The following is a 16,742-nucleotide window of genomic DNA, read 5'->3' as shown; positions in this document are numbered from 1 at the left end:
CCAGTTCTAGCCCCATAAGCACATAAGCAAACACATCCTTAATGGCACTATATGTCTAGCACATTTTAAAGATACATTTGAGTGATTGCAAACCCTGGAACACCAGTGTGACATAAGGCAGTTTTGCCATAAAGCAAAAGTGAAAGATGGCCATTTCATAAATTCCTCAGCAACATACCCAGGGTTGCCATCAACTCAGCAGGGAGCAGCAATCGACCCTGGCTCTGTCAGAGTAAAATAAAGGCCTGTTAATAGCTAAAAAAAATGGATCCTGATCCTATTCAACCTGATCCAACAGTGAGAATGTCAGTAGACACCATGTTGGCTTCCTCCAACTGTCATGTTATGCATGTCAGGTCGGGGCACGTCAAAGACATGATATGTCTGTCAGACTCCTTCCATGACTTCTCCGGCCCTCTCTTCCTCCCACTACTTGGGACCACAGATAGAGGCAGGCTATGTGATGCCCTCTTCACTCTATGTAGGGAGCACTCAACCAGCTACAGTGCCTTCCAACATGGCTTCTGTTTAAAAGGTCCTTTGTGGGGGTGTCCTCTAAATTCCTTTGTATGTCCCTGAGTGGACACAGTGGCATAGGAAGCTGTCATATACTGAGTCAGACCATTGATCCATCTAGCTTAGTATTGTCTACACAGACTGGCAACGACATCTTCAAGACTGCAGGCAGGAGTCTCTCTCTCTTTCTCTCTCTCTCTCTCAACCCCATATCTTGGAGATGCCAGGGAGGGAGCTGGGACCTTCTGCATGCAATCATGCAGATGCTCTTCCCAGAGCAGCCCCATCCCCGAAGGGGAGTATCTTACAGTGCTCACATGTAGTCTCCCATTCAAATGCAAGTCAAGACAGACCCTGCTTAGCAACATGGACAGTTCATGCTTGCTACCACCAGACCAGCTCTCCTCCTTTGAGTGACATGGTTGGCTCTAGGATGCTGCAGAAGAAAAATATGAATCCCAGAGCCATCCACACCACTCTTGTGCCTACGAAAGGAATTTAGAAGACCTTTTACACACAAGTTGTACCAGAAGACAAAGCAGCTGGCCGGTGCTCCCTACCCAGAAGGAAGAAGATATCACACAGCCTGTCTGCTGTCCCAACCTCGGGTCCCAGGTAAAGGGGGGAGGCAGGGCAGGGGGAGGGCAGAGCAGTGAGTCTGACAGATATCTCGGATTCCAAGGAGTTCCAGCATGACAGCCGGGGGGTGGGGGGGGAGGCTTCCAGGAGTTCCAACCTGTTCGAGCCTCCCTGCTGTCATGACAGAACTCCCCCTGACAACACCCAAGAGAGGCCTTCTTGGTCCAACACGTGTGTCACACTGACCCAACTGCATAGCCCTAGTGGGTCTATGCTTTTCAGTAGATATAATGTTAATACGTACAAAGGTCCAACTGTCTTCCATGCAGAGACATGCAAGAGAATGTTCACATTAATAACAGGAATTTTATTTTTGTTTCCTTCTTTCCATCACTGGCGTGACATCACTTCCATCACTGCAGTAGCCCCCAAAGCCACTGTAACCACCATTCACTCTTTATTCAACTTGCATTGTCTCGACATGAATAACACTAAAGCACACAGTAGTGCATGTTATGGTTATTTTGATTGTCAACCCATTGCTGCTTATTCTTACTTTCACTCTGCGCTAAGGAATGTGCTGGCTAAATGAATGGCAATCACCATAGACTCCCAGGGTTTTCTGGACAGCTTATTCTCTTGGGGGTGGGTAGCAATAAAGAGGATGTTGGGCAACAGGTATCTTTCAGAAGAAGTACCATGTAATATGGGGAGTTTGATGCTATTGTCCTACCCACCAGTCTTCATACAAATATTATCTGTTGGGCATGCTGATCTGCAGTCTGATACTTGCAAACTTTTCTGCCCAAAATAAACTCATTTTTGTTTTTACATCTTTATTTCACCCTTTCTTCAAGAACCTCATGGTAGCATGGAAGCGTCTCCCTCCCGGCGAGGTAGCTCAGACTGAAATATGATAGTTGGCCCAGGTCACCCAGTAAACTTGGGATGCGAACCAAGTCTCCCAAAGATATGGTCTGGCACTCTAACCACTATACCAACCTGGCTTGCAATATAAATCCAATCCTGTTAAATCCCATGGAAACTTTGCCACTGGCTTTTGTGGCATGTAGATTACACCCATTGTTCCCTCTAAGGTGTGCGGATGTGTGCGCACTCACAAGTTTTCTGATATTCACTCAGTTAATTTTAGATCCTGTTCAGGTTGAATCAGGAAGGCCTCATTCTGAATGCATGTGCACAAACACTGCCTTGATATTGCCACCCAGAAAAAAAACTCATTCTGCACACAGATGTAAAAAATTAGAGACAACACTGATTACACCTATCCTCAAAGTGGCTATAAAGTCCCAATTGTGGGTCAATCTTACACTCTGAGGGCTTCCACAAACCACATCAAGCCTTTCTGGGAGCAGGAAGAGCAAGCTATCCCTCCTTGTCCTTTCTCTTCCCATAAGGTTCATCTGCTTCTATCCTTGGATGCAGAGTTTACAGGATGAGAATACTCATCCTGCCCCATACTTGGGCTACTTACTCATGAGTACATTTGCTGGCTAGAAAGACTCCAGCCTCCTAGTTGAAACAGAATCCACGATACTTGAACTAATGAAGCTTCCTTTACACTGACTTAGACCAATAGTCCATCTAGCTCAGTACCGTCTACACTAGCAGTGGCTATCCTGGGGTTTCCCAACCTGCCTGGATTTCCACATTCAAAACATTCACTCTACCACTGAGATATGGGTGATAGATCCACTGCACTCCTTATAGATCTGCATGCTTCGAATGGGGTGCTTTGTTTCAAAGAGTAGAATCTCCTCCTGCAAGCACTGCAGCTGATCCATCAGTCAATGAAGGGTGGATCCTTTTAGCAAGCAGACCTGATGTTCCATTCAGACATCAGACAGAACATTACACAGATATTGCATGCAGCATACTTTTTCACAACCACCCCAAACCTGAAGTTCTGATCAGTGACTCCACTCAGGACATGATGTAGCTGGAGCAAATCCACCTTTAATCGCATTGATTGACTGATTGATTGAGTGCCCTCAAGTCGGTGTTGATTCTTAGTGACCACATAGATAGATTCTCTCCACTTAAGTGGAGTGTTTCTCACTTAGTGGATTTTCTCTACTAAGTGGAGTGTTTAATTGCACTCCACTGTATAAAATACTTTGAGATGGGCTGCAATCCAGCACTGCATTTTAAATTTAGCCCCATCACTCATAGCTGCTCAGAATATCATTATCCTTAAAACCGACAGACCCCACAATGCCACAATTCCTTAACGGTTCATAACAACATGTGTCACTTGACTAATTTGAACACATTTTTGTCAGCATGGCAGGGTGCAGAGGTTGTGAAAGGAAAGCCAGAGAAAAGGATCCAGCTTGGCCATCCGTTCACTGCTCCTGCATATGGACTCTAAATTGGTTCCTGATGAGACGATGACTCACCTGGCTAATCTCATTTTCAGGTTTGGGCTTTGAATTACACAGGCTCTTTTATCGCATATCACACCTAGCGAAATTTCCATTTCTTACAGTTCTGTTCATGTGAATCTTCAAGATATTCTCTGGCTTTTTAGTCTGTGATTTTTTTTTTAAAGGCTTATTCTCATGCATTGCCAATAGACTTTGGCAAAAAGGATTTTCAGAATACTTCCCCTCTTTTTCAAATGTCCATTGAAAGGACAACACTGCAGCTGTGATAGAGACATCTGCAGGTCTCAATCTTGTTAAAGTTCAGGTTACACATGAAGTTGCTTCAGTAACATGTAGGAGCATTTTATTTCCAAGCTGCTGTTGAACTATGAATACCAGCACTATGTACTTTTAAAAAAAGGTCTGTGTGTGCTTAGGGTACAGATAACATTTATGCCAAATCTCCTAAGTCCCTCACTGAGAGTGAAGGAGTTACTTCCTCACAGATTCATTCATATGTGCTACAGGCAGCAAGCAATCAAAGCCCTCTTCACATGTTATCTCCACATGTTCACTGAACAAAGGGAATGGGGGAGTGGCAACATGGCAGCTAGCCACACCCCTAGGAGAGGAGAGGAGAGAGAGGAGAGCTGGTCTTGTGGTAGCAAGCATGCCCTGTCCCCTTAGCTAAGCAGGGTCCATCCTGGTTGCATTTGAACGGGGGACTCGAAGTGTGAGCACTCTAAGATATTCCCTTCAGGGGATGGAGCCACTCTGGTAAGAGCATCTAGGTTCCAAGTTGCCTCCCTGGCTTCTCCAGGATAGGGCTGAGAGAGATTCCTGCCTGCAACCTTGGAGAAGCCGCTGCCAGTCTGGGTAGACAGTACTGAGCGAGATGGACCTATGGTCTGACTCAGTATATGGCAGCTTCCTATGTTCCAGTGCCATCACGATCACTGGCCATGCCCTAAGAAAGGGAAAGGGAGAGTGGCAACATGGCAGCTAGCCACACCCCCAGTGCCACCACACTCTCCGCCATGCCCTTGGACAGTGTCCTTCACTAGTTTTCAAGCAGAGGTCACTTTGGCAAGAAAATACCTTCAGTATGAGAGCCTTTCCCCAGTGTGCTGACCTCCACATATTACTGTGTGTTTCTCAGTGCCAAGAGCCCTTTAAGAGAGGTGGAGCCCTCTGTTAAGAGCTAGACAGGGAAAGTGCTGGGAAGGGCTACACTTCTCAGCACCCCCTAGCAAGATGATGAAGGGGATAAAGAGGACTCTGCTCCCCTTAAAATAGGGCAAAGCACAGCACTGCATGGTGGGAATAGTCATCTTCACAGGGGACCAGGAACACCAAGCAGAGTATTCAGCTTTGGCTAAAACTTTGCACAGAGAAAATAAATATTTCATCGGAGAGCCGCACTTAGGGTTGATGGTGCCCCCCTGGCCTTACAATGAAGAAGACTCTCTTAAGGCATTTCTTTCTACTCTATGGAGTACTTATTGGTCAGTGGCTGACATGCTGCACAGCGATACAGCATGGCACTACTGTGCACCACATCAGGGCTGTTATGGACTCATAAGGCAACTCCGATGATGCAGGGAATGAGGGGCTGTGTAATTTGGGCTACCACCATTACTCCTATTCACTACAATGAGAGTAGCTGCAGTAGCGCTGACTGCAGCACCAGGGCTGCCTTACGCATTCACAACAGCCCGGTTGCAGTGCACTGCAGTGCAGTGCCTCTGCACATCATCATACCAACTTTGCCTTTTTCTGCATGATCCCCACCGCACATTAAGGTCACCGAGAGAGGTTCATCTCCAGATGCCACCCACCTGTCTGGCAGTGACTCGGGAAGGGGCCTTCTCTGTAGTCGCTCGCTTCTGGGCTATGGAATGCGCTCCCTACAGATGTCTGCGGTTTAACATCTTTACCAGCCTTTAAAAGAGCCCTTAAGACATTTTTTTTAGCCAGGCTTTTCGTAATTGTTGAATGTTTTAAATGGTTAATTGTTTTAAATTGTTGTTTTAATAGCAGTTTTATTTTTGTTGTATGTCTTTGTGTGAACCTCTTAAAGCCTTTGGAGTCAAGCAGCATATTAATCAATCAATCAATCAATCAATCAATTAATTAATCATAAATTATCATACTCTGGATTCTGCCCACAGCATCTGAACACAGAAAACCTGCCTGGTCCACTCATGTCTTCTCTTTGAGAGAGTGGCAAAAATGCACTTTCCCACATTCATTCATTCATTCATTCATTAAACTTCTATACCTGCTAACTGGGCAAAGAGGCACCTTTTCAACGTGGTGATTCTCTTTATTGAGCAGGGGGAGAGTAACTGGCCCTATCCACCCCCAGCACAGGACCTCCAGTGACTGTTGCTGGTGTCTATCTTGTTTCTTTTTAGATTGTGAGCCCTTTGGTGACAGGGATCCATCTTATTTATTTATTATTTCTCTATGTAAACTGCCCTGAACCATTTTTGGAAAGGCGGTATAGAGAATGAATGAATGAATGAATGAATGAAAATAAATGGTGTGATTCTCTTTATTTAGCAGGGGGAGAGTAACTGGCCCTATCCACCCTCAGCATAGTACCTCCAGTGACTGTTGCTGGTGTCTACCTGATGTTGCTTTTTAGATTGTGAGCCCTTTGGGGACAGGGATCCATCTTATTTTTATTTCTCTGTGTAAACCGCTCTGAGCCATTTTTGGAAGAGTGGTATAGAAATCAGATAAATAAAATAATAAAAATAAATCGGATAAATAAAATAAAAATAAATAAATACCGCCTAAATTTTCATCTCTGGGCGGTTAACATAAAACAATTAAAACACATATAAAAAGTTAAAACAATGCAAAAATTTAAAATCAGCCATAAACATGTATTTACTTTATTACATTTTTATCCTGCTCTTCTACAGAGGTGTTCAGGGTAGCATTCACACACACCCTTTTATATCACAGCAACCCTGTGAGGTAGGCCATGAGAGAGTGACTGGCCATGGCTCACCCACAGTGAATGTCAGGGCTGAGGGGGACTTGAACCTATGTCTTCCCACCCTTGGTCCAACAACCTCAACACTATACCACATTGCCTCACAACCAGAGGCTCACCTGGTGTTCTCTTTTTGTTGCTGTTGAAAACAACTGATGTTTTAAACAGTTGTTTTAAAAATCTTTTGATGTAACCATCAAATTCTTAGCAATTTGTAGCAACAATCAATATCTTTGTGACAGTGGAAGTTCAGGAAACAGAAGAATGCTCTTTCTCTCTTTGCACCCTGGGAAAGAGAAAAGGAGTTTTGTGTGTGTCAAGTGGAATAGACATTACTAGGATTCTAAAAGCATAACACAGGATGCCAGACAACATCTGGGTCAAACTATATGTTATATTAAGTCCCTTATTAAGAGACCGTCGTAAAACTCTCTGTTCTACAAGGAGCAGCCATGCAGAAGGAGTTGGATATGGCATGAAGTGAGGAGGGAAATAACTGCGAGAGATGGTCTTTCAGGAGATTTTGGGTTGTTCGTAGATTATTATTTTTAATGATATTTCTCTCCTGTCCCCTGAAGAAGATCCTCACCTTGACACTTGTTGAGGCCATTCACACAGTCAAAAACTGTGTTCTACCCAGGTTTGGGAGCTATGTGCGCTCCCAATTTTTGGTTGTGTGGAAGCAAGGTAGGAGGAAAACCTGGGTAGAAGTGATTGGGTGGAAGCAAGGGATATGCATGGAATATCCTGGAGCACCAAACCGGTTCTGTCTACCAGCGTTCGAACTGATTCGGATGGCGGGGCTTGCTTTGAATGATAGGGAAGGTGCTGCCTACCTGTCAGCCCCTGCCCCACCATGTTTCCCCCACCGGCGTTCTCCAGAAAAGCAGGTGCACTGGGCTGCAGCATTCCTGCTTGCAGCCCCAGCAGCGTCGCCACACTTATGCCTGGCCCACGCACACACCTCACACAGTGTGCCCACTTTTCTGGAGAGCAGCGGCAGGGGGAAAGCAGTGGGGTGGGGGCTGACCAGTAGGTAGTGCTTTCCCTGTCATTTAAAGCAATCCCCCACAATCCTTCCAGGAGTGCACAGACCGGTTCCGTGCACATCCCTAAGGGAAGCAAGGTAGGAGGTAAAGCTGCCCATGTTTTCCTCCTACCTTGCTTTCACACGATCACTTCCACCCAGGTTCTCCTCCTACATTTCTTCCACACAACTGAAAACTGGGAGCACACACCACTCCCAAATCCAGGTAGAACACAGTTTTTGATTGTGTGAATGACCTCATTGTGACTGCCAGTGAGTTTTTCCTAATAAATTGTCTCCTGCATCCAGAGCAGTGTTTCCTCTAACAGGGATTCCCAGATGTTGTTGACTACAACTCTCATAATCCCCAAACCAAGGCTATTGAAGCTGGGGATGCTGGGAGTTGTAGTCAACAATATCTGGGAATCCCTGTTAGAGGGAACACTGATCCACAGAGGTCCTGTTTTTGCTGCTGCTGATTTGTGGTGCTGCCTTCTTTTTGGTTTTGGTCTGTTTCGAGCAAATAGCAGCTTCAGAGGCAATTAGCTACTCCAATTTGCGGCGGAAAAATGATGCAGTCCTAATCTGTATCCACCCCTCCATGGATGTTTTATGTGAAAAAAGAGACAGTTCCCATGACACCCCTCCTAACAATAGGCTTCATGCAATGTGGCCCTCTAGCTGACATCCTAATGAAGCATTGATGCTTTGCGGAACTGCAGGGATATTCTAGAGATGTGAAGGCCTGGGAAAAGCTGGGGTTTTTTTAGCAAAAAGCGGGGGGGGGTGCATTTCCCCCGGGTTTTCCCCTCTACATATCTAGTCCCTCCTCACCCAGACTTTGTTGGAAGTTAAGGACTTTGCACTGTCTCTTGTCTCAGTGACACAGGAGGACAGACTAGTGAGTCAGAAGGCTAGAGGGTCAAGACATTGGTCATCCCTTCTCTACTGCTCTGACACTATCCCTTTGGAATGTAGATTGCTAATTTCAGGGACACTTCCTCCTTCCTCTCTCCTTCTTCTTCCTGTTCCTTCTACCTTGCAAAATGCAAGCTCCTCTCTCCTGCACCATGTGTGCAGAGATGCAGAATCCATCTGCATCCAGCTAGATAGATAGATTAGAGATCCTAACTCCTCACTTTCCTATCTGGAATGGAGTTCTTTAATAAATGCTATATATATATTGATTTGAAGCTATGAACTGGCTCCAAGTTACTTTACTCTCAGCATACACGCATGCCTAACCAAATTCCGCTGTGTTGTGCCTCTGTGCACTCTGCTATAATGAAAAAGGGATTCTCTTACTAGAGAGAATTCCCAACAGACTTTAGACTCCAGTGCTCCCAAAGTGCTTCATAAGATCAGAAGGACGTTGCTGATGGTCCATATTTCTGATCTTACAGACCACTTCCAGAGTGCAGGGCAGGGCTATGAACTCTAAGGGCTCTTGCACAGCAGTGCACAAGCAGGGAAAATGGGGTTACATCGAAACAGAGGTAGCTGCCATATACTGAGTCAGACCATAGGTCCATCTCGCTCAGTACTGTCTACCCAGACTGGCAGCACCTTCTCCAAGGTTGCAGGCAGGAATCTCTCTCAGCCCTATCTTGGAGATGCCAGGGAAGGAACTTGGGGTTGTTGTGGAAGGGCTCCCAGCATGTACCCACGTTCCCTCAAAGCTCACAAGCTTCATTAATCAGGGGGGCTGTTCACACGACATGTGCATGCGCACGGCCAGGTGTGTGTGTGTGTGTGGGGGGGTAAGTCAGGGTTCAACCTACCTTCTCCCAGATGACCATTCTCATCTGGGGGGGGGAATACAAGCCACGCGCCCACATGACCAACACTCCTGGCAGTTGCTGGTAAACGGAGGACAGGACCTGTTCTCCCGGCCTCCATGAATCTCACAGTGCAGTGTGCACCGAATGCAGTGCGGATTTCCCCCAGAGGATGGGTGCTCTAGGTCAGGGATCCTCAACGTTGGGCCCCCAGATGTTCTTGGACTTCAACTCCCATAATCCCCAGCCAAAGGCCACTGGGCCTGGGGATTATGGGAGTTGAAGTCCAAGAACATCTGGGGGCCCAACATTGAGGATCCCTGCTCTAGGTGTCCATCTCTGTGTCAGACACACGATCTGACATATGATACTGGAGCCAAGGTTAAGGGCACATTTGTGCTCTTAACTTCAGCTATGAGCCAGGCTGCAGCACTAGGTTTAGCACCACAGCATTGCCGGGATCTGCATGGATCCCAGTGGTTCTCACAGGCAGCCAAACCCAGGCTTAATTGCTTAAGCATGAGCTTGGCTGCTCATGAGAACAGTCTCAAGATGCTAGCCACTGTTTCTAGGGTGAGTGTTGGAGATTTTCCCCATTCCCGATTCTACATATCCACAAATGCAGACATTTTGCTTTAATGGAGAGTCACAGAAATCAATGACGTACAGCTTAAACTGGGTCATATTGCTTCCTTATTCATTGTCTTGGGCATTTGGTTGCTTCCCCCCGCCACATGCATAAAAGAAGAATAAATGAAAAGTCTAGTTACATTACTGGCACCACAAATGTGCAGATAAATTTGGTGCCTTCTGCATTAAAACCCATTTCATTTTAGTGGTTTGTAGTCTGGCAATAAAAATGCACGTTCACACTGGAAATATGCACACATATACACAGATCAGACAAGAAAAAAGGAGTCAAATTTAGAAACAAAACAAAACCAAAAGAAACATGCTTCTTCTAGATTCAGTCCGCACACATATAGTGCAAAGGCTATAGAGATGGGGGTTTTTCCCTCTCAAAAATTTTAATATTTGCTACTGTATAAATTAACCACAACCTGTGTAATTTATATTGTCCTCAGTATATTGATTTACCTGGACTGCAATTTCAAAGATGTTATTTAGAATAGGCCTCTCACAGAAGTGCTCTTCTTGGTACAGAAAAAGATTCAGGGCATAGTCTGAATTACATGATGCAGAAAACTTGCTGAAGCTAAGCAGGAAGGCTTGCTCACTACCTGGATGGAAGAGGACTTGGAAACTCTATGTACACCACCAGGGGTTCCATGGAAGAAAAGCAGGATATGAAATAAATTAATAAAATTATCACTAATAATTATGTTTAGTGCTCAGCTGAAAGTACTCACTGTTTTTCATGGACATTTTCTGCAGTCAAAAAATGTCTTCCTAGGATGATTTTTCAGTATTTGCCTATTGGAGAAGCATTGCCCGCACTCGGAATTGACTTTAGGCACATTCTCGCAATCAGAATCCCAAGAGGAGAAGGCTCCAACTGGGATTTGGAAGCCCCACACACTCCCAAGAAGCAGCCATGCGGTTGAGAGAATATCATAAGGAGAACTGGGAAGTGATCTTCTGCTGCACTCAATTCCAGTAACTCGGTGCAAGCCGCTGACCTCTTCCACCCGACATCAAATCCCAGATCACCTATGTTGGCAGTTCACACCAAACTACTGGGATTCTGTACAGCAAATGATCACTTTCCAGTCCTCTTCTGACATTTCCCCGCCCACATGACTATTTCTTGGGAAGTGCATGCAGCTCCTGAATCCCGATTGGAGCCTCTTCCTCTCAGGATTCTGATTGGCCAGATCTGATTGGCTATACAGCACTGAAACGTCATCACAATCACTAAGTGATCCTAGAATAGACGAAGGAGAAAACTAACCAGGAAAAAAATGGTGTCAAAGCAGCAGCTACAAAGAAAAACAATGATACCAAAGAAAGTTGGGGGGAAAGGTGAGTATTCTGACAAAGCATTTATGAAATAATTTTTGCGCATGCACACAAGCACCCCAAAATGGCTAATTTAAGCTCAAAAATCTTAACAAAAGAATATTCTACACAATCCTAAGCCTGTTTCAGACATTATGCTTTATGAGTGTACAGACGTCTGTACACTAGTACATGGGTTTGTGTGAATGACTGTACCTGGGTTCATTTAAAAAGTGAACCTCAATACAAGCACTTCAAATGCATGGTATAGATAAGAAGTTCTGTACCTGCATTCAACATAATATGTGAATGACTGGACTTGTGTACAGATCTGTACCTATGTACACTATGCACTTGTGCAAGTGTTGAACACAATGTGTGAATGGGCCTCTAGCCCCTGCTAACTTGGCAAAGAGGCACCTTTAACATGGTGATTCTCTTTATTTAGCAGGGGGAGAGTAACTGGCCCTATCCAGCCCCAGCACAGTACCTCCAGTGACTGTTGTTGGTGTCTATCTTATGTTTCTTTTTAAATTGTGAGCCCTTTGCAGACAGGGATCCATCTTATTTATTTATTATTTCTCTGTGTAAACCGCCCTGAGCCATTTTTGGAAGGGTGGTCTAGAATATATAAATATATAAATAAATAAATACATAATAGTTATGACTGAATACTGTACACACTGACTCAGAGGCTCAGCTTCCTACAAACTTAATCCCAAATAATTTTAATATGAATTTTACTTTGAGTATTTAAGAATATGTTATTTATTTATTTAGGGTCAATTTCTATATCACTTTTCAATTAAAAATATTCCAAGGTGGTTTACTAAATAAAACAACAACCAATCAATCAAACAACCCATCAATCAACCAATCAAAAGAACAGCAATTTAAAACAGCAATTTAAACTGGCAGCTAAAAACTAAAAAGGAAAAGACTGAAAAGATAGCAGCCCAGGCACTTGGTGAGTTTCTCTGAGGCAGGTGTTCCACGGAGCACCACAAAGAAGAAAGCCCTCTCTTTGTTCACTACCCACTTCATCTTGATGGCAGGAACACCTGAAGGAAAGCAGCTGAGGAAGGACAATCTTAGTCCATGAGCAGTTTTTTAGGGATGTGCCTGTGCAATTGGCCTCTGAGAGGCCTGGTATGACCCACGCCTCTCAGAGGCCAATTGTGCAGGTGCTGCAGCGTCCAAAATGGCTGCTGCACTGAAGTTCGAAGGCCCAAACGAAAAAATGGCCAAATGGGCTGCTGGCGGTGATAACAGAGGTGGGCAGAGGGAGGGGGAACCTCCTTGGAACCATGCTCCCCGCCACCCCAAGGAACTCCCCCGAAGGCGATACAGTAAAAAATATATTTTTTAATTAAAACAAATGTTTGTGAACCCCCGAACAGTCAGGTGTTTTGTCCGGGGTATTTGGCCCCCAGACCACGAACACGAACAGGTGTTTGGTCTGGGGTTGGACTGAACAGGGGGTGGTTCAGTTTGACCCCAGACTATCGAACCAAATCGCTCGACATTGAACCTGTTCGACATTGAGCCGGTTTGCACATCCCTACAGGTTGAGAAGGACAAAGATAAGACAAGGCCTGCTCCTGTGTCACAAGCAGATGCCTCTAAGAACACAAGGAGTACTTGTAGCCATAGTCTTATCCTGCTGTTGCTTCTCAGCAACTAGCACTCAGAGGTATGCTGCCTCTGGATCTAGCATACAGCCATTGTAACGGGTAGCCATTGATAGACTTGTCCTCCACTTTTAAAACTATCTAAGCTAATTAGGGATGTGCCAAAACATGGTTCGACATCCAAATCGCAGCACAATCCCCTTACAATCCCCTTACAATCCTCTGAGGGCTTCCACAGCCCCTTTGACACGGAAGAGAGCAGGTCCATACCTGCTCCTCCTCCAATCGCCACCGCTACCATTATTGCGGGACTCTCCCCAGCTATGATCGCACACCAGTGGGGCATCTCCCAGCTACCCCCACATGCTGGTGTCATGCAGGGGCAGCTAGGGGATGCCGTGCTGGTACGCAATCATAGCTGGGAGAAGTGATGCAATAACAGAAGTTGCAGCAAGTGGAGGAGGAGCAGGTATGGACCTGCTCTCCTCCATGTTAAAGGAGCTGTGGAAGTTCTCGGTTTTAAAGGGATTGTGCTGCGATTCAGACACCAGATCACGTTCCGAACACATCCATAAAGCTAATGCCTATCACCACACTTTCTGGCCCTAAACTGCATTTATATTTGTCACTTGAAGGCAAAGCCCAGAGTCAAGATAGGAAGCCCTATCTGTGATAATGTCAATAAATAGGATTGTAGGATGGCTCTAAAAGGGGCTTAGACAGATTCATGGAGGACAATCCATGGTGGTGGCCACAGGCTACCTCCATTCAATGACTGGTGGCCACAGGCTACCTCCAGCATCAGAGGCAAGATACTTCTAAATACTAGTTGCAGGGGAGCAACAGCAAGAGAAAGAGAATGTCATCACCTCTTGCCTATGGGCTTCTCAGAGGCATCCGGTGGTCCACTGTGTAAAACAGGATGCTGGACTAGATGGGCTTTGGGACCTAGCAGGGCTGGATCAGGCCCTTATGAGTTAGATTCTTATGAGTTATAATCTATCCTATTGTTTTCTGTTCATTCGTTCTCCATCTTACACCCAGTGCATAGGTTGATATGAGTCCAACACGTACATTAGTCCCAGCCTGCACTTTGCTCTATCTGAGAGCCAACAAATTATCTGACACTGTAATTTTCCATCTCTGCGTATGCCTTAATTTCTATATAAATATGCAATAGGGCTTGCAATCTACAAGCATATGAATATCTTATCTCTCCGTGACTGTAGTTTTTTCTCTGTGAGGTATCATCCCCCATGCTTTCCAGTGGGAGGGTTTTTTCTGCATTTTCTGGGAAATAAATAAATCCTTTGTGGTTTTGGATTTTGGTGGTAGTGTGGCTGAAGTCTGGAACCTACCTGCAAAAATGGCATGTTGCTATTTTTTGTGATTTGGTCTGGAAGTTTCTTGTCAGGCAATCAGTAAGTGAGTTAGTGAGGGCTTGCAATTTGCAAGCAGATTAATATATTAGCACACTGTTGCTCTAGACTTTTGCTATCTCTATGAGGTATGATTCCCTATGCTTTTCAATGGGAGAGTTTTTTCTGGATTTTCCAGGAAAATAATGAATTTTCCCAGGTCTTGGGATTTTTTTTGGTAGCCCGGACAAAGGTCTGGAAACATGCAAAAACAGCATGTTTCTATCTTTTGTTGTTTGGTCTGAAAATTTCATGTCACATTTGCACGTAACATGGAACCTCAGTTGAATGGGCCAGTGGTTCTACGGACGTTACATGCAAATCCATGCATTTGGATTTGGCATGGCAAGGAAACAGAGAGTTCAGATATGGAACTCCAGTCTGAACCCCTGGATTGTAGTGAGTTCCATCGTCACAAGCCAAGATTCAACACAGCCTGTGGTATGTCCGAATGTGGAACCACCAGCTGCATTCCCCTGGAACCAGAGTTGAGGGAGGAAACCCCTCCCTCAACTCTGGTGTGATTGGCTGTATGGGCTGTCTTTCAGTCAAGAAGGAAGCCTGCACAGCCAGATCCCCCTCCTCTCTGCAGTCTCGCTGACTGCAGAGAGGAAGCTCTCCATTACATCCAAATTCTGATGGGACAGTGGGGGAGGGGAGCAGGGGGGCACTCAATGGTCACGTTATGTGCGAATGTGGCCAGCCAGCCAGCCAGTAGTCAGTCATGCTCAAGCTCAAGCACATTCAGGCTCAATCATAGATACCTATAGTTGTGATGACTGTTCCAGCGAAGAAAAAGGCACTTCCGAGGTCCCAGCGGCTACTGCTGTTGGAAGAGTCTCCTACAGGATTGACTCCTGCACTAGAAGCATTAATGACCCGCTGCAAAGAGATTGATAATAAAATTAGCCAGCAAATGTCTTGTAGTGACGGTCAAATGCAGCACAGCTGCAATCAGGCTTCAAATGAGTTCTTGTGAGCCAAACTTCAGGAAGTGCAACAGTGTCTTCCATATAGCTTATTACTAACAATCATTGCTACAACAAAAACAGTTTTACAGCACATCGCAAATATTCAAACCATTTCCTGCACAGTATTTACTTCTCTACTATATATTTTGAAGAATTTGTTTGTGTGAAATAAACCTACAGATACCAAATTTTGCAGGGACAATCCTACCAGTTAAATTAGCTGAATACACAACTTTTTACACTGGAATATGCTCGCCGAAAGTTTTTTAGTTTTGTCTTTTTTGGGTACTTTTTAGAAGAAATTCTGAATATCATACTTCTTGACTACTTACATATTCCAATTTTGCATGAACAATCCTGCCACTTAAATTACCTGAATGCACTACTTTTTACACCAGAATATGCTCACTGAAATGTTTAAATATTTTTTGCATTTTAAAGAAATTCTGAATATTATCATCATATCTTAACTGTTACTGTTCTCAACAGATCTTTAATAATCAGAATAGTAATTCCAAAATGACATCATGCCCAAGAGAAGAAAAATCTTTCTCAGATTTAAATTTAATATAATTAAAATTGACTATATATTGTGATTATTCAATAAAATGAATGTTTGTAGTTGAAATCCAACAACTTTCAAGCTGTTTTTTTTACTTCTTTTGCAAGTACATTAATTTAAAATTTCTATTACATATATTTTAATTTTTTAAAACTTTCCTATAAGTATAATCTCTGCAAAATGACATTGCCTGGTCAATGACAGGCCTCACCTACTAGTTTAAAATATTTCTAGCCTGCTATTCAGTCTCACTTAAACTTGTGCTGTCGAATCGGTGTCGACTCCTGGCAACCACTGAGCCCTGTGGTTTTCTTTGGTAGAATACAGGAGGGGTTTACCATTGCCATCACCTACGCAGTATGAGATGATGCCTTTCAGCACCTCCCTGTATCGCTGCTGCTCGACATAGGTGTTTCTCATAGTCTGGGAAACATACCAGCGGGGATTTGAAACAGCAACCTCTTGCTCGCTAGGCAAGTTACTTCCCTGCTGCACCATTAGGTGGCTCATTCTCACTTTAGGGACCCCTAAAATGACACACAATAGAATTTTGATAGTATCCAAGCCTCTTCTGGGCTCTGCCACTTGCATGCCCACATTGCCAGTGCTGTAGCAAGCCCAGCCGTGATCAGGAGTAGGGGGATTGAGATAGTGTCGTCCTACCCAGCTTTCATACCCAGCATTTTACCAAGGTAAGAGAAAAAGCTGTCCTACCCACCTCCTGTCTCCCATACAATCACTTCTTCCTCCTCCTACCTAGTTGTTTGCTCCCACACAACCAAAAACTGGGAGTATGCAAAACTCCCAAACCTGGGTAGGACACTTGTCCTACCCAGTTTTCAGTTATATGAACAGTCTTAGGGTGTGCATGGAACACTCAGTGTTTTACCCAAGAACAATATCATAT

General features: G+C 44.6%; 1 protein-coding gene across 2 annotated transcripts in view; it reads right to left on the bottom strand.

Annotated features, from left to right (window-relative positions):
• KCNK10 (potassium two pore domain channel subfamily K member 10) overlaps nt 1–16,742 on the bottom strand; it is a 137,396-nt gene that overhangs the window by 30,191 nt on the left and 90,463 nt on the right. For both annotated transcript variants that reach the window (XM_053276640.1, XM_053276649.1), the window contains one exon: nt 15,067–15,184. In XM_053276640.1, the coding sequence (XP_053132615.1) occupies nt 15,067–15,184 (118 nt within the window). The remainder of the gene's footprint in view (nt 1–15,066; nt 15,185–16,742) is intronic.

Source organism: Hemicordylus capensis, chromosome 1 (genome assembly GCF_027244095.1).
Source record: "Hemicordylus capensis ecotype Gifberg chromosome 1, rHemCap1.1.pri, whole genome shotgun sequence".
NCBI lineage: Eukaryota > Metazoa > Chordata > Lepidosauria > Squamata > Cordylidae > Hemicordylus > Hemicordylus capensis.
Note: the sequence above shows the minus strand (reverse complement) of the source record. Positions and strands in the feature narration are given on the sequence as shown.